This window comes from Poeciliopsis prolifica, unplaced genomic scaffold (genome assembly GCF_027474105.1).
Source record: "Poeciliopsis prolifica strain line A6 unplaced genomic scaffold, Auburn_PproV2 SCAFFOLD046, whole genome shotgun sequence".
Taxonomy (NCBI): Eukaryota; Metazoa; Chordata; class Actinopteri; order Cyprinodontiformes; family Poeciliidae; genus Poeciliopsis; species Poeciliopsis prolifica.
Window position 1 is genome coordinate 61,732 of NW_026562421.1, and position 24,910 is coordinate 86,641.

Below are 24,910 nucleotides of genomic sequence, written 5' to 3' on the forward strand. Positions count from 1 at the left end.
TAGCTATGGTAACTTACTTTTAGTTTCTAATTTACTAATCCACTCAGAAACATCAGGGAGATTCAAATAAGTTTTTTTTATGCTTAACAGTAGGTTTGGTTTCTAGTAGCTCAGTTCAATTTCTGAAAAAAGCTGAAAGCTGATTTTTTTCCAAAACTACAAATTTAACCGCAGTTTGCAATAAGGCAACTTGATATTTTTATTATGTCATCTACTTCTAGACTTGTAAGTTGTTAAAGGCAGAGCAAGCAGAAAAGAAACCAAAGTCAGGCATGGCAGAGTAGCTGAATGACTCCCAGCAGGCCAGAAACACAGCTGCAGACACACAGCTGTATAAAACATGGTGTATCCTGTACCGCTCTCTGGGCTCCAAGGATCGCTACGTCATTCACGCTACACCCAACATTCCCGATAACAACAACAATCTGTAGAAAACTAAAGCACAGCGTCACACAACTGCAGTCTTTTGAATCGTTTTCTGTGTTTTTTATTCTCAAATGTTGCACCTTTTTATTTCACTTCAGTCCTGTAAGAAAACCCATGCAATTAGCAATTGGTGTTATGCCTAAAAATCCTAAAGGCAATCTTAAATTGCCTTTAAAATTGCATAGCTGCTAAGCAACAACCTTTAGCCCCAAACTAAAGATGTGATTTATTTATCAGAAGCCTTTTAAAATAAATTACATTCGCTTTGGCTTTGGGTTACAAAAAGGTAATGTTACAAATTACCTGTTTTAGTCCCGTGGTACGGCAAATTACCCGTGGAAATGGAACAAAAGAAAGGAAGGGGCCTGGGATGGAATAACTTTTCCTACTGTTTTATGTTACAGGAAATGATATTAGCCAAGTTTCCCTCATATTTTCCAGTTCAAATTTCCATTATTTTCCTAATTCCAAATATGAAACCTTCACTACAAATTTATGAAAGAGATTTCCACAGTGGTTTTTGCATGAAACATGCAAAAACAGATGGATGGATGGATGGATACAAATTACAGACACAGAGATAAGGGATACATTTGGAAATCTACAAAATTTCTCCCTACACTTTTTTTTTTCCAACTTTGCACAAACCAAGGACTTACGGAGTTGGACTGTCAGTGCTGATGTAAGGATGTTCAACATAAGCATAAACACTTAAATCTAATATAGCAAAATTCCTAAGGTTGGTTCTTACTTTGTCTTATATGCAATATATATGTTGGACGGACATAAATTCTGTTTTCTTCTGCTCAGTAGTCAATGTAAGATATAAAATCCTGCTGTTGAAGAAAACTAGCTGCTTCCTGGATGGTTTTCTTTACTGGACATCGAAAGACTATGGTGGTGATGGAGTTTGTGTGTGCGCTTTTGACCTTGTCTTTGTTACATTGCAAGGTCCATTTTCCCAACAGACGCTGCAAACTAGTGGCTGGACCCACTGCTTATTCTGGGGACCAAACCTTGGTTCCCAAAAGGAGCAGTGCTGCTTTGGGTCAAGGGTTAAAGGTTGCGTTGAATGGAAATCAATGCAAAGTGCTTGTAAAGATAGAGAACATAACACACATAAATATGTATTTTTTAACTGTCCTATTTAGGACCATTTCTGGCATATTTCCTAGCCCTCTGAAGTTCAATGAGGCCTTTGGGGATCAGATCTTGGTCCTAATAGAGGAGTTTGGTTTAGAGGAATGGTGTAAATTAAGTTTTGGGTGGAAGATTGGGGTTGGGAAAGAACTAATAATGGTAGAAATACAAAGATGTGAGTGTGGTCTTGTATGTAATCCATAAAGAGGACCAATTTCACAATATTTATCTACAAAGTGATGTCATTTGTCTTCACTTTTTTGTGCTCTATTAGTTAGGTTTAGACTTATGGTGTGAATTAAGTTGGGGTAGTAATGTTAGGGAAAATGTCTGCTAAAATAAATGGAAGTGAATACAAAATCCTAAGTTTGTATAGGAGTACAACAATGTGCGTGTGTGTGTGTGTGTGTCTGTGTGCGTGTGTGTGTGCGTGTGTGTGTGTGTGTGTGTGTGTGTGTGTGTGTGTGTGAGTGTGTGTGTGTATGTGTCCTTCTCCATGACATTCACCCTCTTCCTCTGTGCAGGAACCACGACAACAACGATCCTTAACTTTCCTTCGGTGATAAACTTTCAGTTCTTTCTTTGAGGGGCCATGAAAGCCATAAAGCATTCTGCCTCTGGCTTGAACTGCCCCTCATATCTCACTTTGGAACTACATCTGTTGCCTGGCTTATAGTTTTAGGATCTTGAATGCTGCACACTGATATCACAAAGCCACACGCGTTTATCTTTACATGAAAGGATTAGTCGCCTGTAATGTCTAAAATAAATCATCCTTTCCATAGTAAAATGTAGCCTTAGTCCTGAGCATTAAATCTAAAGCAGGGAGAAAACTTTTTTCTGTGCTCATTACCTTTTTGCATCTATCAGCCGTTGTTTTGCAGAGGAGGGAAGAGGAGTAACATGTTTTTTTTTTATTAAATCTGGGAAAGGACACAGAGTCACTTCCTGTCCATGTGCCCTATTCCCTTCTGGATGATTTAAGTGAATCATGTAACATTCCCTCCTTGTGGCAAACGTCTAACTCCTATCAAGGCAGTGGAGCAGTTTAGCTGTAATTGAAGCCACATTTCTACAATTCATTCTCCTCTTCTTGTATAAAACTCACAGTGTGTGTGTGTTATTCCCAGCAGGGGACAGGCTGTGCTGACATGTAGGAGAGCTTAGTTTTGAATCACAGTACAGTGTTTAGATGATACAATCAAATGACCTAATTTCCTGAAACAAAAGGGGTTCAGCTGGTCTACCTGTAAAAACAATGCAGAGGCCTGCTGCTGCTGCTGCTGCTGCTGCTGCTGCTGTGGATAAGACTTTCCACACCGTGAGGAGAATGCTGACACAAGCAGATCAGTGTTTGTGTGTTTGTAGCAAAATGGTGCCGGAGGACGTGTTGTACTTTCCATCTTTGGAATATTCAGAAATGCTTTCAGGATCATACCAAAAGCAAAGTTACACATCCAGCTTAGATTAAAACTGATGAGTTGTGGCTTTTTTTATTTTATTTTTTTATTGTTGCATATTTGCAATTCGGAAATAGAGCAAAATAGAAGACCATTGTTCTATTTATTTTGAATTTTGAATCATTTTTACATTCAGTCCATTAACAAACAGAAAAAAACATGTTTAGTTTTATCCAAATCAAATCATATTTGATTTGTTTTGCACCTTTTGGCAACAAGGCATTTCAAAGTGCTTTACATCATAAAAACAAGACATAATCAGAGCACAGACAATAGTAGAAACATTACATTTTGCCATCGTTACACATCAGATTGTTGATTAATGTTTTGTTTAAAATGTTTCAAAGGCAACTCTAAACAGGTTGGCTTTTAATTTAGCTCTAAGTAGCTTAAAAACATCTGTTAATATCCATCCATTTCTACAACAAGGGGATTTTTTTCTCCCACTAAACAAATACAATCAAATTAAAGGACAGGTTTTTCTAAACTGTTTTACAGAGGTGGCCATACCAGGCCAGTAAAAATGCATGTATTTATGTATTTATTGGGTTTTTACACTTCTGTCTTGATTGAAAACAATGAGTCTGTACTGAACGTGATTCTTGGGGGTCACGTCCTCCTGCAGGCCCCCCTTAGTGGAGCAACTGAAAGTAGATCTTTGTCATTCGAACGTGTTGAATCCAAGCCTTTTCTGTAAAATCACCAATTACAAATTCCCCAAAACTCCGCCGATGTCTGTTTTGATTACTGTTACATAAATCAAGAATATAATCTCACGTAAATGTTTACATTCGTCATTTTTAAGAAACAAATTTATTCATGTGATTTTAATTTGACCGCATTTAATGGAAACACTGCATTTGCAAAGCAGAATGTCGACAAAAACTTTCACACATTTGTTAGGAAGCACAGCAAGAAGTACATATCAACTTCCATTATGCACATAGGATCTATTTTCTATCTGCTGTCACATTTTGTGCCTCCTTGTGCTGGGAAGTAAACGTTCCTCTCAAGTTACCGCTGGGAAAACAGTCATGGTGGGAGTCCAACAGGTGATGGTTTTGATAGAGAGGCTTGTCATAACACAGAAGCGCCTCATCGCTGGCCGACTTCTCTGGTAAATTAATTATACGTCGGGGATGTCCTCAGAAGGTTATTTATATCAGTTTTTGAAGAGCAGCGGAAAGGAGATCCCCCTCAGAGAGAACGGGAGTTTCGGGGAACTGTTCGTCCTGACACAGGGCGACGTAACTTTGACATGTGGACTAAACAAAGAAATGTGAGGTCAGTCAGAGTTTGGCCCTTTTAAGAGCTCCTCTACATCTGAGAGTCAATGTCAACATCGGCATTTTATCGGCCTAATAGATAATGGAGCAGGTTAAGAACACAAACATGTAGCTAAGCTCTGGCTCAGGAATGCTGACTGGGTTTCTGTCTTCTCTTTCATTCCTTCATTCCACCCAGTTTGCGTTTTGAATCACAGGAAACAGGACATGTTTGGGATACAGACAAAAGAGTAAAGCCCACTCTGTCTTTTTATTCCAGTTTATCCCGGACTGGTTCTCAGCAGATTTATGTACTGGCACGCAGAGGTATGTTGACTGGGGAGATTTTGCAACCGTAAGACGGTAGACTGGGAGGTAAAAAAAATGTTAATCGGATCTCATCTTTTTCTCCTTAATGACCAAACACTCACGGCTGTTCCCGAGGAAAATGTTCTGGTTCAGCACTTTCCTGAGGCTTTCTCACTATGAACTCAAAAGAAACGTGACCCAAATCTAATAACCAGGGATCTTCGACCGTCTGGGTCTGCAAGAGTTAAGTTAGACTGATGAAGCGTCACTGAAAAACATCAGAAGACACCTTCGTGATCTTGGTAAGGATTTGCTTTACTCCCATATCCGACAGCATCCTTGGAGATGGTAAAAGAAAAAAATCCAATTGAAACCCAAAACGCCCTTCCCTGCGATTAAGCTCCTGGAAGTGGAGCTTAAGACGTCTGAAAGAAGATGAAGAGTTCAAACTGCCATAAATTCTTGGCGCAGCAACGTGAACCGGAGTGCAGCAGGATGGTTAATGAATACGTCCTGATCTGCTTCGCTTCACCCTCTGCTGGAGTTTCCCACAGACTCCAGTGCTGTTTTTATTTTTTTCACCATCTCAGGTTTTATTTTGAGCTCTGAAAGCAATTGGTGCAACTTCAGAGGAAGAAAATAGAAGCAATTAGGGCACTTCTTCCTGACCAGAAGAAACAAGCAGGAGAAATATGGGTGCTGGGTGAAGACTTCTTGTTGTTTATGTGAACGGATTCCCTCACTTCAAACCCATGACCAAAACTAATTTTGGTTCCTGAAATTATTACAAGTTAGGATAAGTGAATTGTCTGTACAAAACATGTCTGTTCCATTTTTTGCATAAAAGTATTAATAGATAATGAGGTTCTACTTATTTTGAGCTCCTTTCAGAGTGATTTGATAAGGGTCATGCCGCCCCAACTCAACGTTTACCATTTCCTTTTAAAAATGGCTGCCAACAGATGTGCAATTATGCAACCGTACATCTTTGAAAAGCAGAAGTAGAGCCTTCTGCACAACCAGCAAAAATGCAGCAAGTGGTTTCTGGACGGTAAACCAACAACAAAACTGTCGTCTTTTCCAGCAGCCATTGTACAGCGCATACAGTGATAAAACCAGCTGACCAAAACTTCTGGAGTTCTGCATGGGTTGCCAGGAGACAGGATGGGATTTCTAGCTAACAGCTATTAATGAATTATAATCTAAATTATTTTATGTAAATAATATGTAATAACTAATCACTGTAATCACTACGTCTGGCAGTTTGGTATGAAGACAGATAATCTCCTCTATCACTATTTGAATGCTCAGGCTAGTTAGCGTAGCCATTGATTATGGCGGATAAACGCTTATCCTGTAACTCTGAGTTGTTCCTTAGCCATCAAAACTTTTAACGGTGAGGACATGAGGTGATTGACAGCGCTAAGCCCCTCCTCCTGGCTCTGATTGGTTGCTTTGGTCGGGAGTTGTGCATTTCTTCAAACAGCAAAGCAGCAAAGGGAGGAGATCAAACTTTCAGAACAAACTCATGATATTTTAACAAATATCTAAAAAATACTTCTTATGAAAGCTACATACTGCAGCTGTAAGAGATTAATCTGTTGAATTACACCGTATTCTCACACAGACTCAACTCTTGCACGTGTCTGGGCCTCTGCCCTCTGTGTTTGGTGTCACCTGATTAGAGGCTTCTGCAGTTTCTCTCTGACATCAGCCTCTGACCCTGCAGGGCTTTCTTTGCATTCGGGGCCCTTCATTAGACTCCTGCCGAGTGTGACCACTCACCCAGGGAGAGGAGGTCATCGCCCAGCTTTTTGCTAATCACAGCCTGCCCTCCAGAGCGGCCGAGCCCCCCGCCCCTCTGACCGCCACCCTCCACCAGCAGCTGACAGGTGGATCAACGCGCTCTTTGTAGATCCACCTGAAGTCTTGAGTTTTTTTTCCCCTGCATCTGTGTTTTTTCTATTCCCCCTCTTTTTGTTGAAGTTGATTACAGGGTGAGAGCCAATGAGTCAGAGAGCAACCCTTGTTTGGTTTAGCACAGCTGTTCTTTATTCATTACCTTTTCTCTGTTTATCTATCTCTTTTAAGTATGAAATCGACGTTTAAAGTGATTAAAAATGCATGCAAATGTTTTCTCATTAAGTGGCAATAGTGCAATTTAGCCAGCCTTCTGATTACTGCTGGTTTTAATATACGCTATTAGAGCAGGTGTGTCAAAGAGTGGAAGGCATGGCCCCATGCTGTGCTGATGAGGATCCTGAGGCTCTAATTCAGCACAGCCTGCATTTATAAATTAAGAAGATAATTATATAACGCACTCAAAGAGGGAACAAATCTACAAAATCTGGAAGAAAAGCTTAAATATGTTCTGCATATTTAAGCCTTTGTTTGTTTTTTATCCAGATGGCTCAGTAATCAAACGGTTTCAGTAATGTTCATATAAAAGCTAAATACCCTGTTAGGCTAGCAGAGTCTGTGCATCCAAAATGCTTCTACAAAGCTTAATAATTAACACAAGTTATCCTGTTAGTTAATCTGTACAACAAACACTGCCTGCAAGCTGTTGGTTGGTTTTTCTCTAGTTTCTAAGTTGTCTCCCGCAGCATATTTCTTTCAGAGAGAATCGCTTCATATTTTCATAAAGTCATCATTTTTGTCATTTGTTACTTTAGTAATAATAATAGTAATAAAAGCGCATGTTTTCATGCCTTTCAACCATAAGCAGTTACTAATTATTTACATCACACTTTGAGAGAGATATGTTGCTGTAAAACAAGATTTTGCTCATTTTTAAGCAAATGCATAATTAATACAGTGAAGTTTCCAGTATCATCAGCTGAAAGTCTCTCTCTCTCTCGCTTTCTCGCAGCCAGAATGATCACAAACACATACAGATGGTTTTCTTTTAAATATTTTCTCATATTTCATTTTTAAAGGTCAACACTGGTGATTATGAGATTAAATTCACATATTTTTCATAAGTGTGCCTAATGTTCCCACGTTGACTTAAATACTTAAGTCTGTATTATTATATGTTTCTCCTACAACACATGCGTCAAACTCAAGGCCCGGGGGCCAAATCCGGCCCGCCGTAGCTTTTGTTGTGGCCCTCTACAGCCTAGACTAAACACTAAGTGTGATTAAATATTATATTATCAATCATATCAATGCAGTTTTTATCTGTTTACTGCCAATTTAAATCAATCAATCCCTCCAGTTTCTTGAGAATTCAGTTGGTGTATCTCTATAGTCCATGATTTATACAGCGAGTAAGCAAAAAGTCACATTTATTATTAGTCCTTGAAGGGACAGAAAAGATCTTCAATAATATTATGTAATTTTAAGAATTTATTGACATACTAACAGTTTGTGAACAGGTTTTATCAACATATTCTAGCACAACCGGCCCTTTAAGAGCCTTCATGATTTTGATTTGGCCCAAAACGAAAAGAAGTTTGACACACCTGTCCTACAAGTTCTTATCCATTGTCTTGAAGCGGAAAAACAAACAGCAACCCAAAAATTAATGGAGCAACTTGTTATGTTTGTAGTTGTGAGACAATATAAATCCAGCAGTTGCAACAATTAAGTCACAAAAAACAAGTCAAAAAGTCAGGAACTTTGAGATTAATTTCTGAAATTTTCTACCTTCTGAGGTCAAGAAAGCAAAGATTGTTGTCTTTTTTTAAATTACATTTCTGGGATTGATCTAAAAATTTCTGTATTTTTTGCCAAAACATTTCTGACTCTTTGAAATCAGACATTTCCAAGATTTTCTAGAAAATTTCTGTAATTAATCAAAAAAAAAAAATTTTTTTTTGATTTTTTTTTTTTTACCTTAAACTAAAATAATCTAAAAATATTGTTCTTTTGGCTTGCTTAGTTTTGAGCTTTTGTACTCAGAAATCTCAAAAAATATTTTAGAAAATGTGTCAGATTAATCTAAAAACCTTTTTTTCTTGCAAATTTTCAACTTATGCTCAAATATTTCTAAGTTTTTTTCCAGAAAATTTCTAAAATGAATCTAAAAGTTTCTGAGTTTTTGACAGAAATCTATGCTGTTGTAGTTTGACGTTGGCTCATTAAAACATTATCTCATTGTCTTTCATATGTTAAAGAAAGGTGCCCACTCATACATTTGATCTGCTACAGATGCTTTATTTTGTGATTTTTCTTATCAATAAGAAGCTTCAGAGACGTGGAAACACCTGGTTCACTGAGGTCAGAAAAGACAGCTGTGGCATTCAGGCTCTGCCCATAGCCATGATGTTGATCATCTGCACACCTGCATGCAGTCTGGACACTGAAATCATTCACTTTAACGTCAAATATCTGCCTCAGACTGTCTGTCAGGGGAGTCATCTGACCTGTCTGTGCTGATAAGTAAAAAGAGAAAAATCCCTGAAAGTATCCAGAACGATACATCAAAAAGATTTTTTTAAACTTTGGGGAATTTTGCATCAACCATGTTAGATTTAAATACACTGAATGTACTTTCCTCCACTTTTTAAACACGTAATGATCTTGGTTGTTTGAGGTCATGGTTCAAGATGTGATGATCCACATTTAGGAAAGCCTTACTCACACACTGAACACTGAGAGGTCTGCATAGCTGTGTCATTAACACGAGGAGAAGAAATGACTCCACCCAGATGGTGCTGTCCTCAGATCTCTCCTCTCAGCCTCCCACCAGCTTCATCGGCTCGGCCTGTGCCACAGCTGAGCGATATGGAAGCAATTACAGCGGTAAGCAGGGGAGCGTACAACACGGGCACCATGAAGTCATGTCTATTTCAACCTGAGCTGATGCAGGAGGCAGGCCGATTCAACGACTTCAGCAGAAAACGCCTGCTACGAAGCTTCACAATTAGCCATTTTCTGTATAAGTCACACAAGTCTAAGGAAGGATGCTGTGAGTGTGGGTTAATTGATGTGTTGGAAACGCACAGTAGGCTCTTCATCATTCATTTTACAAGAACCGGAATGCATATTAGTGATGCATGAGAATGTTCCTGTAAAAAACGTATCCTTCTGTTTCAACGTTCATTTTCTGAGGCACTTTGTGTTTTCGCCTCCAGCTTAAATTGCCAACTGATGAGCACCTCTCCTACTTCTTCTATTTTGAACAGATAAACCAACAATTTTATGAATAAACCAGTGCAAATCAGTTTTTTCTCTTGTATTTTAACCAATAAAAATGTTTCAAACAATCCATCTGTATAAGTTATACTATTTTCTGAAGGTTGATCCCCATTTTGGCCTCTTAAATCTTACTAAACACGACACATTAGGAGCCCAGATCAATCTAAATAGTCCACATGCTATCATTATTTATCTGAGTAACATAACCACATTTAATTGCAGTAAACTGAGTAAATTGTTAGGTGTCAGAACACGTATAAATACCCTGAAGGGTACAAAGTGACCCAAGATACAAAAGATGTAATTTTATACCCAAAGATTTGGTTACAAAACAACAGAACAACTACAAAGTAACTTTATAACCCACAAATCGCTAAAGCTTTCTACGAAGCACAATAAAATCCTGGCTTTGTTACCATTATTAAGATAAGATGATCCTTTATTAGTCCAAGAAATGGGAAACTTTAGCTCTCACGACAGAAAGGGAACATGACAAAATAAGAGCTCCAGAAGTAAAACAGTGCAGCGTAGAAAAATACACAATAGACATAAAACAATGAATATGTACATAAAAAAATACAGATTTTAATGGATGGTGTTGAATCAGTTTTGTCGATTTTCTGACTTACTTTATACAAGTGTGATTTAAAAGAATATTAATCTACTCTTCCTCTACAGCTGAGCGTAGATTTCCAGACACATTCATCATCCTTCGAAGGACCAAACCTTTGTTGATCAGGTAGATTCGCTAAAACCGAAGGTTGAAATTGGCTCTGAAATTGGTGAGTCGCATTTTGAGGGACCTTTGGGGCCAATTGACCTTCGATTGGCCCCAAATCCTTTGAAGAAAGCAGCCCCTGAATTTGGACACACCCTGGTTAAGCTAGCGTAATGATAACTACATCATAGAAAGCGTTTTCTCAAATATTTGTTTCTATACAGAAATAAAGCCAGGCCAGAAAATGTTGTGGAAATTCACATTCTCACTTGAAAAACTTGTCAGTTTACGTCTGCTGTTTTGTAAAGCCCCCTAATTTGTGTGTTCTTGCCAAAGATCAGTAAAACTCTGCCAACAAAACTGTCAGCCGTACCAATTTGTCCAAACAGGATGGCAAAAGTCTTTCTTTTTGATGGCAAGCAGACAAATTCATGCATAATTTTCAAACCTAACTGTGTACACAAATTGCATAACTGTATACATGCGTTCTAAAATTGAGGGCACAGTTTGTAAACAGTGGATGGATCTTTGGAGCTTTATATGTTTACAGAGCGGCCGGCACAAGGCAGGCGCCATACCAGATGAACTTCAGCGTTTCCTGGCTGCAGGATTTGGCTCTGGATTATTTCCCGCTTTTCATATCCAGAATTTTACGTTTTGTTCGCATCTATTACTGTGTCATACCCAAAAAAACACAGTAATAAATATAACTCACAAAGCACAGTTATATTTCCAAATATCTGTTTTTTTCTGGCTCGAATACGTTGGCAATTAATGAAAAGAAAAGAAAAAACTGAAACAATGATTGTTACTAGAAAAAGATTAAGGTCAATGTATATGTAAACAAACCAGCTTCCATTTTATACTGAGTCCTGTAGGTTGTGTGTTGCCAATTGCACACGTGAAAAGAAACCAGAATCTGCCAAGTTCATTTTAAAACTACCAACTTGGACCATTCATAAAGTCCATGTATTTATTGCCAAATCCAGACGATTTTATGGTCCTTATCCAATATTGTTTTTTCCTACCCTTCCTTCCAGGAAGACGTCATTATTGTTCACATGGGGTGTTACAACGAGCATAAAGTATTTCTTCCAAGAGTAATCAAAGTCCTTGGTGGCTGCGGTTCAGCCGGATCCTGATGAGCTGAGGTGGATCTGTGGAGGAAAAGCCGGTCGCGCCCATGACGGCAGCTCCTCAGGGAGTTCAAGCCCGCTTCTTACTCATGGAAACATACGTGTTGACTCGCACAAGCGTACCAGGAGACTCAAATGTTCCGGGCCGCCCGTGTCCCCTGATGCAGGGGTGGTCTGGTGGGGGGGTGACTGTGGGCTGCTGCTCCCTATAGATTATGTGTGTGAGTCAAAATGGAGAGGGATGGGGGGCTTGTCTTGTAAAAGGGGATGTTTCTGACTTAAGAGCTTCTGTACCTAGACAGAATGCACATGCAGGTCTGTGCCAATTCGCTAATAGAAACCAGACCCGGCTCTCACATGAGGAGGGAGGTTTTTATAGAGGTTCCCCCTGCAGGACTGACGAAAGAGTGGAGGAGGCGCGACGTGGGGAGAAAGTGTAAAGCATAAAGAACTGAGCGGATACATTTTTAACTGTTATTTGCCCTCAGTGGCAGGATGCGATTCGCTCTCAAAGTCCACATTTGTAGAGAACAACAAAATCTCACCAAGTATTGCTCATCTCGTTTCTTAGCACACTTGAAATAAGACAAAACTAACTTAGATATGAAATTATTTATATAAAACAGGTCTTTTATCTTGCTGAAAAGTTTAAGTTTGAGTAAATAATTCCTTAAAATTGATGAAAAGGTATTTGGTGGATTATTTCAAGACGTTTCCCCCCATCTAGTGAAATAATCTGCCAGTTGTGTTAATAATTTTCACCAATATTATAAAAGCATTGTTCCAACTTCACATATATCGTATTTCTTTAAGTAATTGGTGTCATAAATGGGAATGTTTTTCAAGAGTTTGTGGTGATATGAATGTTGTGCCTTAAAATGGAGGTAATAATTTTTTTCAATCATGATTACCTACATTGGATGGATGTATTTAAGCTGCTGTCGTTTTTATGTCATCTCAAATGGCTCTGCCTTTTCTCCCCTCGCATCAACAAGACGTTTCCGTCTGCACATCTGCAGCTTTCTGGATATTTTCTCTCATTTGGATCTCTGCCTATAAACCCGAGAGACGATTATGAGTGAAAATCCCGGGAGATCAGCAGTTTCTGAAATAGTCAGACCAACACGCCTGCTGCTCGCAGCCATGTGAAGTCTGATTAGCTCAAAATGGCTCTGCAAGCGCTTCTGAGGCTCCAACGGCACGAAAGCAGCAGCAGGAGTTTTGCTTCTCTCTTTTTCTCCTCTCCTCTGCATCATCCTAAAAACAGAGGATCACTTCATTAATTTACTACTTCCCTGCGATCTGTGTGAGGCCTTAAATAAAGACAGTGAGTGCTGAACACGACGATGAACATCACAGAGGAGCTCAGGGCCTTATTTAGAAGAGCCTGGACCGAGTCACAAGACACCGGCATCTCAGTTTCTCACATGGGAAGTTATTAGGAGAAATGAATCATAAGTTTAAAACAAACATTTCTGTATCTTTTCTCAGCAGGATTTGTATGAGGCAGGTCTTCCCTGGATGGTCATTTCCTCCCTGGATGTGAGATATTTAGTCTCTTGGTGGAAATGAATCAGCTTTCAGAACAAGGCTGTGACTGTTAGGAGGGCTCTGGAAATGGAAGAGTCATCATTTGATTTGTCTGCCAGCTGCTTTGTAAACCTGATTGGCTTTAGCTTGCAGTACAGGAACATCATCCTGGCTTTGTGCTGCGAGGCCTATTTATGGTTCCCTGGTCTGGGTCTATTCATAGGACGGTTCAGGTCGAAGTCAGCCGGTGAAGTGACAGCATTCCACACACACTTGAGAAGGAAAACAGAAAGCAGTAAAAGTTAATGTGCTGAAGGGACAATGAAAAAGGTTTAGCAGTGAAATCCTTTATTCCTGTTGTTCTTTTTTCTCTACGACGATTAAACTTGTATGTAGGGATGAGGAATTGAGCCGAGGATAAAAGCTCAGATAAACATTTCCATTTGTTCTTATCCTGCATCAAATCAAGAGACACACTCAGGTAAAGTAAGGTCATTTTATTTATGCAGCACATTTTCAGCAACAAGGCAGTTCAAACTGTTTTTCATAAATTAGAAGAAAACACAACAACAAAACAAAAAGTAAGGATTACAACAAAAAAGCTAGATGTTGGTTCTCCATATTTGATTCTTGTTCTGGGTTGTTAAATACGCCACAATTTGTGAACTAACAGGAATTTCTCTGGGTCTTGGTCCAATATTAAAAGTATAAAGCTTGTTTTCTTGTTTTCAAAAACATGTTTGAGATAAATAAGTAAATAAAATCAAACCAAGCAAAGCTGCACATTTATGCCATGTCCCACAAATCAGAATATCTCAGCGTCAGTAATCTCTATGTGTTTGCATGTTTCCTCAAATAAATACTTTGGTTTTGTGTTACTGAGCTTCCATCTCCTGTAACATTTTTATTGGGAAGTGCTTGGAGAGATAATGTTTTCCTGTTGTTTTCTAGCTGGGTGTTCCACTATATGTCAGTGCAATAACAAGCTTTAATTTGTGTTAAAAATGTATATTTTACTGTTTTCCCCACAGGAAAGTCACTACGGCTGTTATAGCCAGACTGTTGGTGGGTTTCATAAAGCCCCAATATTTCTTATACCAAATTACGAGAAAATGCAGCTTTTGGTTTTACAGCAAACATCATCATTAGAGTTGAGACATGAATACAGATAAAGCATGTTGCAGAAAGCTTAGTTGGTCGTGTGAAGCAAAATAAGCCTGAAAATGAATGTGTCTTCTCTTTCTGGACTTTCCTCATCAGCAACAGAGCATTTTATTCCTCAGCTCTGCAGTAGGAAGGCTGGGATTGTTCTGCCATAAAACCCGGATGTGTGCATGTGAAGCCGAGCCAAGCGTTCCCAGTAAGGGTAATTTCCTTGAGTTTGGTTCATGAATATGAGGCAGTTGGAAAACAATGTGATTCTTTTTGTTTGCTGTTTAACAGAGCAGCCGTACAAACTCTGGTTGAGTCGGTATCAATGTTCTTAAAAGCAGAAAGTTTCCAAACAAAGATTTTCCATGGATTAAGCAGCAGTGAAAATACCTGGCTCTGTTGCTTTTGTTCAAACCTGTTCACTTACCTGTTGTAGGCACATGCGTCAAACTGAAGGCTCGTGGGCCATATGTGGCCCACCAGAAGATTTTCTGTGGCCCTCTAAGCTGTAGCAATAGAATATTTAAGATAAGAGTTGTGTTTTTAAATATTATTTTATCAGTAAACGAACAGCTTTATTGTTCCAAATTAGGAATAGGTGAAAATATGTAAATGTGTTTTGGAATGAACAATAATATTGTTGTTTTGAGTAAATTTTTAAGTAATTTAAAAGGTAATCTCCCCTCAAAGATCAATAAACGTTTATTTCTAGCAAACATTTAACTCTGGAATCAGAAGACATTTTAAATATCCAATATAAATAAACAAAACAGCTGAAACGACTAATAAAATGGACACTGAAGTCTCTGCAAACAAAATTGTGTTTCAAAAAAAGGGTCTTGTTGAGACTAATGCAGCAGCCTGAAGCTTTTTGTCATTCAGTGTTTGGTAGAAAGAAAGAGATTTGTTGTGCATTTCGGCAGGCTTATTGTATTGTATTTTATTGAAGGATATCAGAATGAAATAATCTTAATAATGCAAATCATGCATCGCTTTCCTTCCACTTCACATTTTTGCTCTAGTTTCTTTTGGTCCATCGAATCTTGTGTGTGGCTTTAACATGACAAAGTATTGAAGGTTTTTGCATGAGCTCTTTACCAGATCCATCATTGGCTGCATATTGCACTTAGATCCCACTCACTTACAGATTACCTTCTGGTGCTATTACCAACCAGCTTCAGCAGACCACCATGGGACATAACCTTTCTGTGACTTTTACATTAGCAAGAAGAGAGAGAACCCTGTGCATGGTGGGCAGCACCAGCTGATACTGCTAATGCATGGATCATAAACCTCTGATGGCTTCTATATAAGGCTGCGTGAGCAGATGACACCTTGGTGGTCTGGACAGCGTTAACTTCAGCATGGACTTATAAGGAGGAGGCGCTCAGATTAAAGAGAGTCAGGGGTTAGGTGCAACATTTTAATAGACATATTGTGAGTCACTTCTTAAAACATTGTGCTGTAGAGTTTACACAAGTTGTCACTTGTGACGTACGGCGCATTCTTGTCAGACCTCCGCATGGTTAATGGTCCGCTGTGTTGTTTGTGTTGTTCTGCGGCAGCAAAGTCGAGTCTGGGCAGGAAGTAACTTACAATACATCAGGAAGTGGACAGACATGAGCGATAGAGCAGGAATGTTCCTTACCAGGGTGTTGGGCATAGCTGACAGCTGATATGTCCACTGGCTCAAATTTAATGTGTTAATTATTAGCTATATCGTTGAGTTTATTAGGTGCTACTTCTTTTTGTTATTTTTTTTTTTTTTTAGACAAATGGTAGGTTGGGTGGTAGTTGAATTGAAGAAGGAAAGAGTATATGCGAATAATCATAGCAGAAATGAAGTGACTTGTTTTGGGTACACTGCAAAAAACACAAAATCTTACCAAGTATTTTTGGTCTAATTTCTTGTGCAATGCTTGAAATAAGACAAAAACTTACTTACAAGTAACTTTTCAGCAAGATATAAGAGATTGTTTTGAGTAAATAATTCTCTAATATTCATAATTATAGTACTTGTTCCACAAGATATTTTCCCCATTATTTGGTGAAATAATCTGCCAAAGTAACTGGTGCTTTTTAATTAGGATTAAGGAATTATTGACTTAAAACAATCTTTCAATGTCTTTTTTAAAAATGCTTGTAAGTTAATTCTGTCCTACTTCAAGTGCACCAAGCACTGGAAAAAAAAAACTTTGTAAGATATTGTTTTTTTGTAGTGTAAGCCTTTTGTTCCTTTAGTTCATACTTTGTGCCTGTTTGTAACGTGGCATACTGGTTTGTTTTAAGTAAATTAAGTATTTAGATAAATTATGAAGATGAATAACTACATAAATCACGTTCTACTCTCACTTTACAATATTTTCTGCACATTTTATATTAAAGCTAAACATTAAAGCCACATGTTATTAAAATGTGACTAATTGTGACTCAGGTTAAGCCAAAACACTTCTGAGCTACGTCCCACTAGTCAGTAAAATTTATATGTCTTCCTTCATCTCTGCTGTGGTTTAGAGTAACATCAGTTTCTCATTGTCAAGAGGATTTCCAAAGTTACCACATTTCACGTAAAGGCCTCTCTAAAAGATTGATGCGTCCTCTTCAATCTCCCAAATATAAACATGCATAAGCTAAAACGAGCCGGGGATGATTTATTGTGATGCTCATTTTGCAATAAGATGTAGTAATAAGAAGGAAATTGTTTATGTTTTGTCTGACTATAATAAAATAGCATCTATGTATAGCTGTTTTAGCTCTGGCACCAGCTGATTTTATCCCAGGAGCCCAGCTGCCGCTGTTTCCATTGTGTGAGGGAAGTTTGGTCGAGATAGTGGGTGTGGGAAAGTATCAGCAGCAAATTGGAGGGGATTTGTGCCTGCCGACATACAGAGAGTCAGGTTTATTTGTAAGTCACATTTCAGCAACAGGGGGATTAAAAGTGCTTTACATAATAAAAACATCACACAGTCCCCTAAAATGAAACATTTCATCAAAATTATTAAGCAAATACAAATCAAATATGTTGATCAATGCTCCACTTGAAACTCAGCGTTTCGGCTGTTTTGCAGTTTTCTGGAAGTTTGTTCCAGATTTGTGGTGCCTGGGAGCTGAATGCTGCTTCTCCATGTTTGGTTCTGGGGATGCAGAGCAGAACCTGATGCTGTCTGATTTTTCAGGCAGACCTGAGAAGACACTGAACTCATGGATGAGTTTCTCTAGATCAGAGGTGTCCAAACCTTTTACCTTGTGGACCAAAGCTGCCAAGTTGAAAGCAATTGATGGCCTCAAAAGAGAGAGTCTAACATGTTACTCTTAAAAAAATCACATATTTAAACAAACGATTCCACTGAGGCTGGAAATGGCTGGAAAAATATCAGTTACTGCTGTAAATACAGACCAGACATGCATCTTTTTTTACCTGTCTGTGTGTTACTGCCTGGTTGTAAATGGGTTTAACTTCCCCCTACAACAAATTGCATGTTGTTACTTTACTGCCCTGCTTCCTCGACTGATTTGCAGACGTATATAAAAACTCCAATAGAGCTGTAAGGTGTTTTATGACTGATTTAGCAAAACAACATAATACTGAACACTGTTTGGATGATCTTGTTTCACACATGTTGTGTGGATTGATAGATGTGGAGAGGAAATAACAAGGCACAAGGGTGGGTGATATTTTTCTTGTAAGGAGCCTTTAGCATGTTTTCTTCCTCTGAAACAATCGAATGATTCATTTAGTGATTATGTTGCTAAGAGCTTGTGTTGGAAAACAAGGTTGTGTCCACTCAGCAGCACCGGTCAGCTCAGGACCCAGCCCTTCATGTGAAATCTGTCATCCAGCATGAAATGTCTCAGTGTGTCTGGAACATTCAGTTACACCTCATCACACTTCCTCTTTGTGCAAGTTTTAGAGGAAAACAGTCAGAAGCCGAATGTGTGTGAGATCAGCTCTGCTCAGCGAACAAAACTGGTAACAGGAAGCGCGACCAGGCTTTAACAGAGGTGGAATTTCCTCGCACTGAGATGCGTATCACTGCCTTTCTACTGTTGGAACAGAGGAAAGACGAGAAAGGAGCGTTTTCAGTCTTTGTTCAAAAAGAAATCTCGCACAAAGCCTTCAGCTGGTCGTTTATATTAAGCAACATTCTCTCATTCCTCTCAAGGACTTTCTGTGCCTTGCGCAAAGTCAAAATCCCCTGAACTGTTGCACATTTTGTCAACTTACAAGGGCAAAGGTCAATTTATTTCACTGAGATTTTGTGTGATAAAGCAAACACAAACTAGTGCATAATTACAAAAAAGAAGGGAAATTATGCATAGTTTTTTAAATGTCTTTATCAAATAACAGTGAACAGTTTTGTGATACCCTTAAAAGGAAAATCAGTGTATTGAATCAAAAAGTTAGTTAATGATACTGCTATCCTGCGTATTTTGGTATTAATCCAAAACCAGGGCCAGTATGATACCGATACCGATACTGATACCAATACTTTTCATCACCTTTTGGTGTTTTTCTGGTTTTTTTCTTTGAATTATTTAGCTAAAACTTAGGATAGAATCTGCAAAAGTTTATAGGTGTCTACAAAATACTTTAATAATGTATTGCGTTTGACTTTATTGAGTGTGGTGTAATGAAAGAATGAATAAAGTTATATACAAACAAAATAAATTTAAAACAAAACCAAACTAAACAAAAGAGCAGCAGTAAAGTATATTTACTTGGTCAATTGACACGATAAAGAGAGAAACAAAACAGATTTGTGTGACTTTTAATTTGAGACCAAATAAAGGCAAAATCTTTTCTGTCCTAGATCGGTATTGTGTGAAGAATGTGAATCTGAAGTCCTTGCTTTTTAAAGTACTGGGTTCACAAGTTTATGTCTTGATATCAAAGTGTGAAATAGTAGCATGTAGTCATCTTTCTTTGGTTTTATCGTGTTTATCGTGTTCCTGCTAACTTAACAGAGCAAGAAAGCTTTGAGTGTTTGCATACATGTATTTCTGTAACGTACTTGCACCAGGCCGTATGAAAAGCCTCTGTGTCATTTCTATATTTAAAATAGTTGGCCAGCTGGGTCTTGCAAAATGTTCTACAAGTGTTTTGCTGCACTTCAGATCTGTTGCCATAGCGGCTGATGATGTCAAAGCCAAGGCATTGGAATAAAAGCACACCCGCTTTTTTTAACGGAAAGGACTGGACGGAAAATATTGTTCAGTTAGGCAGAGCAAATCAGCAAGAAGAGAGCAGGCTCTGGCCTTGGGCACATAATCTACTTAATAAACGAACCCACTTGTTTTCTCTGGTCTGTAGGTTTGGCTGCTACTGGATGACACACATACATGTTGAAAGAAGAGAGAAAGTACTTGACAGGAATATTTCCGCTATCTAAAAATCTGATCTTTTACAGTTTAAATGAATCTCTGTGGGTTAATAGATTGCATGAGAGCTGTTCAATCTGGTGGAGGGCGGAGAAGACAACGCAGAAAAACAGAAATCGGTTGTAGCTGTTTCAAAACTGTTTGCCTTCCCTTCATGAGGTTTTGTAACTCAAGTGGATTCATACTTCCAAAGCTGCAGAGCGACACTGTGGATGAACATGTGGTGCTTAAAAACCATTTAACCCATGTAACTTTCTACTTTTTTCCAGTTGCAGCCAGGCACTTACAACATAATGCTTAATTTTGAAGTTAAAAGTAAATGATGCACATTTAAAAAAAATATTTTTCATGAATAAACATCTATATGTATTCAGTTCTCCTAGTCAAGAGTTGGTAGAGTCATCTTTCATTGCAACTAGTCTTTTCTGATGTCTCAAACAGCTTTCTACATCTACAGCGTGAAATTTAAATCTGGACTTGGACTAGACCATTTACACACACAAAGCCATTACTGTTAGGGTTTTTGTCCGACATTAAATTAGACCTTCACCTCAGCGTGTTTGTTTTGCATTTATTTCCATCTATCTTCATGGAGCAGTTCACAGTTAAAAACAAATTATGTCAGGGAACTTCAAACTTTTTGGGCCAATATCATCAAGTGAAAAGTCCTCGAAAATGGAAAAAAACTAAAATCATGCAAAGAAAGTGGTCAGAATTTTACTTTTTATTCAGCAGGAAAATCGCAGATCGAACACTTAAGAAGGATTTTGCATGTTTGCTGTATGAAAGAAAAGAAATTTAGTTTTCAAATTCTTTTGGGCTCAGTTGAACAAATTCTTATTCTCAGGTGTAAGAACAGAACTTGGGTCACTTTCTTTCAAAATGCTTGCTATAATAGCCAAGTTTAAAAAAGTTACATAAAAGCTGATTTGGGTGCAGAAAAGTAGTTTTTTCAGTGAAACTCTGGATAAATGTGGTTCTACTTATTGCAAAAGTTTGGTTGGCTAAAGATTAATGTTTTTTTCAGTTTGTACTTTACATTTTCCATTGCAAGAAAAACACATCAATGACAATTTTATTTCGATTGAAAATAAAAAGATTACTTCTTTCTTGAAGTTGGAGTTGGGAGACCACAAAAATTCAGTCCATGGGCCACAAATGGACCCAAAGTCTTGAGCTTTGGAGAACCCAAAGCCTAAGACGTTTTGCGAGTCTTAGGCTTTCGAAAAAAAGCTGCATCTATACTGGGATTAGTGGTCCAAATGCATATGCTATTAACTAATTTTGTGAGGAGTAAAAGAGGCCTAATTCAAAAATACACTGTATCATTTTTCCACTTTCCAATTACCCTGAAATAAATGTAAAATTGACCTTAAAAAATGACTAAATCTGGAAAAGTTTCCATATTGTGAATACTTTTGCTAGGTGCAGTAAATAAAAACCATCCCCGTGTGGCTGATGTAACATCATGTCCTTTTCTTTCAGGGTTTGCAGAGAGTCGAACTTTCAAAAAATATCAAGCCTTGACGCTGGATGGAAACTTTCCACCACAAATCAGCTTAAGGGCTAAACATGACAGATCTTTCAGTCAACCACAGCTTGAACTCTTCCACTATTCATCTACAATCTGCATCTTGAGAACCTAAAAACAGAGTAAGTGAACGAGACCCCCCTCTTGGATTAGGGCTTTGAACCATCAAGTGCCCCCGACAGCTGTGCACCGGCCCCTCCAGACGCCCCGGATTTCTCCAGTCGTGCTTTTCTTTGCGCGTCCAGCCACTTGGTCGGGTTATAAATACGAGCAAAGCTCGACGGAGAGTTCATGTTGCTGCTGCTGCCGCACAGCCAAATTTGGCCCCTGCAGCGTCAAATCGCCGACGCTTCACATGAATCAGCTAAACCAACAGTCACTAATTCCAGCAGGCCTGGATTGGTTTATTAAAGGTCTCGTTGGAGGGAGCACTTGTTTTCTGCAGTCTAACCACTTTCCTCCGTCTGGTGTGACTCAGAAGCAGGAGTTAGAAATCTTCCCACACCCCCTCCCATGTTCAGTACTCGGACACATTCAAGCCCCAGTCACAGCCACACTGTAATTACACAGAAATACATACGGCTCACACGCTGGCTGATAAAAGACTAATTAGTATGGAGTTGTGCAGATATAAGTCATTGCTTTAGGTTTTAATTTTGGAAGTGAAGTAGTAGTTGGTTCACTTTTGGTTTTGGAAATTTTTTTTAAGTAGGCTAAATGTTTTCCTCCCAAACACCGGATCTCCATGAACATCTCTGAGTGGCTTGTTAAGTTTTATTTAGCTCATGAAAATGAGTTGAAAATGTTATTGCTTTGACCCATATCAAAATACATATGTTGAATTTCAGGCTTCATTAAGCCATTCTCTCAAACTTCCAGGAACATTTTAACAACAGTAGACATGTTTGATGAGATTTCCACGATGGCATATTAGGACCATTGGATTTAAAAAACAGAGGAACTCAATCTCAGAAACTTTCTAGGAGAAACCATAAAATTTCTGAGTTTGAAAAGTTTAAAATTTGCTAGAAAAAACAATGAAATCTTTAGATTGTCAGGATTTTTCTAGAAGAATCATTAGTTTCTGAGTTTCAAAAGTTGATATTTTATTTCTTCTGAAACTTTTTAGAGTTTTAAAGCAATTTTTCAAACCCAGAAATTTTTATGATTTTTTCTTGAAATTTTATAAGATCAATCTTAAAAAGTTTTATAGTTTTCAAGCAATTTTTTTAATTTCCAAACTCAGAAATTTCCTTGATAATTTCTTTAAATTTTCTATGCTTTTTTTAATTTACTCCTAATTCACTGCTGCAGATGTCTATTCACTGTAGAATAGACATCTGCTTTAGACATCTCAGAAAAGCTTCAGATATGTCAGTTTAGCGCTGGGCAAGATGATCTAAAATCAACATCAGGATATTTTGAGCAGTTCACTTGGCACCAATAAATGGATCTAAACACCAATAACTGCAGTGAAGTTATTGTGAAGAAACCAGAGAAGGATTAGCTTCAGATTAGCTGTGGGATGATGGATAAAATCCCATATTTGCTGTTTCTGGAATTCCCAGAATCCGACACCAACAACCATGCTGGATTCAAAATCACTTCAATCTACTTTCTTCCTCATTCAAACACTCAGTTTGAACTGTAGCAAGTCTCCTTTATGCCCAACTGAGTTGCTGCCATGTGATTTTCCTACAAAGTAGCTGTAAATAAATGGATTTACCTACAATATAAATAAAAACCCCAGTAATTTTGCCTTGTATTTTGGTTTAGTTGTGTCAACACTGTCACCTGTCTGATGCCCTTTGACAGCATTTCAGGGGCGCCTGGTCAGATGTCACATGTCTGACCAGGCTGGATGAAAAGTTTCATTGACCTTTCTATCACGTATCAGGATTCCTCCTCAGAAAACAGCTTTAATCTGAAAAGCTCATAATAAGTGAAAGATAAAATCAATAGCACAGATTGGGGATCCATTGTTCAGTGGGGTAATAATCTCCCCGGCGACACTTTGACCACCCTCGTAAAGTAGGTGGGTCAGTGGATTAGGAGTTCTTTCTTTCGCCTCTCTTTCTAGGGAATCACAAACTCCTCCTTCTCCAAACTTTGCTGTGGGAACTCCCTGCGTGTCGTGGTGATTAGGTGAGCGGAGTGGGCGTGAGTCTGGAGAGAATCGGAGTGGGTGAAGGCGAGAGGACGCAGCGGAGGAGCTGACTGAGCATTAATGAGATCCTGCCCGGTCAGCGTCAAAGGGATGCGATTTTAAGTTTCAGTTGCTCGCGACTCATCTTCGGATTAGTTAAACCGAAAGCTTGGACTGTGTCGCAACCAAACTTTAGTGGATTATTGCTGCGGTAACAATGGGCTCGAAGCGATCACGCGTAAAGACGCCGGGGACCGCAGCCTTTGTCGTCCGCTCGTCCCTCTGTATCATCGGACTTTTGGCCACTTTCTCTCGGCCTGCGTGCGAGGCATTCAACCTGGACGTGGAGAACCCGGCTGTTTACAGCGGACCTGAGGGGAGCTACTTCGGATATGCCGTTGACTTTTATTTGTCTGAATCTGCCAGGTGAGTATTTGTATTATCTGGCAAATAATAGCAATGATAACAAACATGTGCAAGAAAGTTAAAATGTTGAGTTTTTCCTTCAACCGCGCAGCCAGTGAGTAAACTTTCCATTCAGGTCCGTGGAAGCAGTTTCCTCTAATTTCCTGTCAAAGTAGCACAGCCAGGTTTATAAAACATCATTCAGATTTAGTTTAGGCCCCAGGTTTTCAGCTGCGCGCATTTGGGCACATGTCCTGCGCGTCCCCACAGCCTCGCAGTGAATACAACTGACTGTAATTTAATATCTCCCGATTAGCAGCCTGGTGCCCTGATTGAATGACTCCTGGAATAAAAATATAATAATTACAGTAAGGAGAGGAGAGGGCATGAGAAAAAAGATACGAACCTGAATGAGGAGCAATTTCTCTTAAAGCGTGTCAGAGACGATAATCTTATTATCTAACAGAGTGAAATTAGTTTTTGACCTTTTAATCTTAATTACATTCAGTAATCCGGTTCTCTGTGATGCTTCTTGGCTCAGAGGAGATGTGATCCCTATGGCACTCGGCATGCAGCGACTGTCTCAGCATTCTTCCTGAAAGGGTTTTGGCATCAGTCATTTTTGGAATTTCAACTCTTGCATGCATGCCTGTGGACAGATCTAATACCCCAGTGGTCTGTGGATAGCATGAAATGGATGGGTTGGGGGGACGAATTGTAATTTCTGAGGGTGTCTATGCATCTGAATCACTATCTTATATAGGGAAACCTTGAATGTTGTTTTGAGTTATTATTAACGAAAGTTCAGACATGCAGACTTGCTGAGTGCTGTTTAACCAGCCGGCGTACTGGGATTGGAGAAAGGGCTTTGTGGCGTGTGGGCTGCCAGCATCAGCTTTGGTTTCCCTGTTTCTCCTCCCCAATTCTCAGGATGGTAGACCCTCAGACATGTGGGGAGACTCCACCTCCGCATCTCCACTACTTATCTCTTTAAAATCCTCTTCCTATTGGTGCTAATTTTTCTTCCTGGGAAACAAGGGCTTTAGGAGGACAGCATGATTTAAGAGGTGACAGTTGTTTGCATAAAGCTTTCCCCTCTCCCTCATCCTGCTCCTTACTCCCTCGTATGCTGATGTCATTCTGCAGGGCTTTTTAATTCATCCATCGC

The 24,910-nt window shown here is 38.9% G+C and overlaps 1 protein-coding gene across 1 annotated transcript in view; it reads left to right on the forward strand.

Annotated features, from left to right (window-relative positions):
- The first annotated feature begins 23,381 nt into the window (after window positions 1-23,381).
- The window catches only part of itga5 (integrin, alpha 5 (fibronectin receptor, alpha polypeptide)), a 44,613-nt gene continuing 43,084 nt past the window's right edge, over window positions 23,382-24,910 (forward strand). The window contains exon 1 of the mRNA XM_055056687.1: window positions 23,382-23,763. Within this exon, the coding sequence (XP_054912662.1) occupies window positions 23,555-23,763 (209 nt within the window). The 5' untranslated portion in view covers window positions 23,382-23,554. The remainder of the gene's footprint in view (window positions 23,764-24,910) is intronic.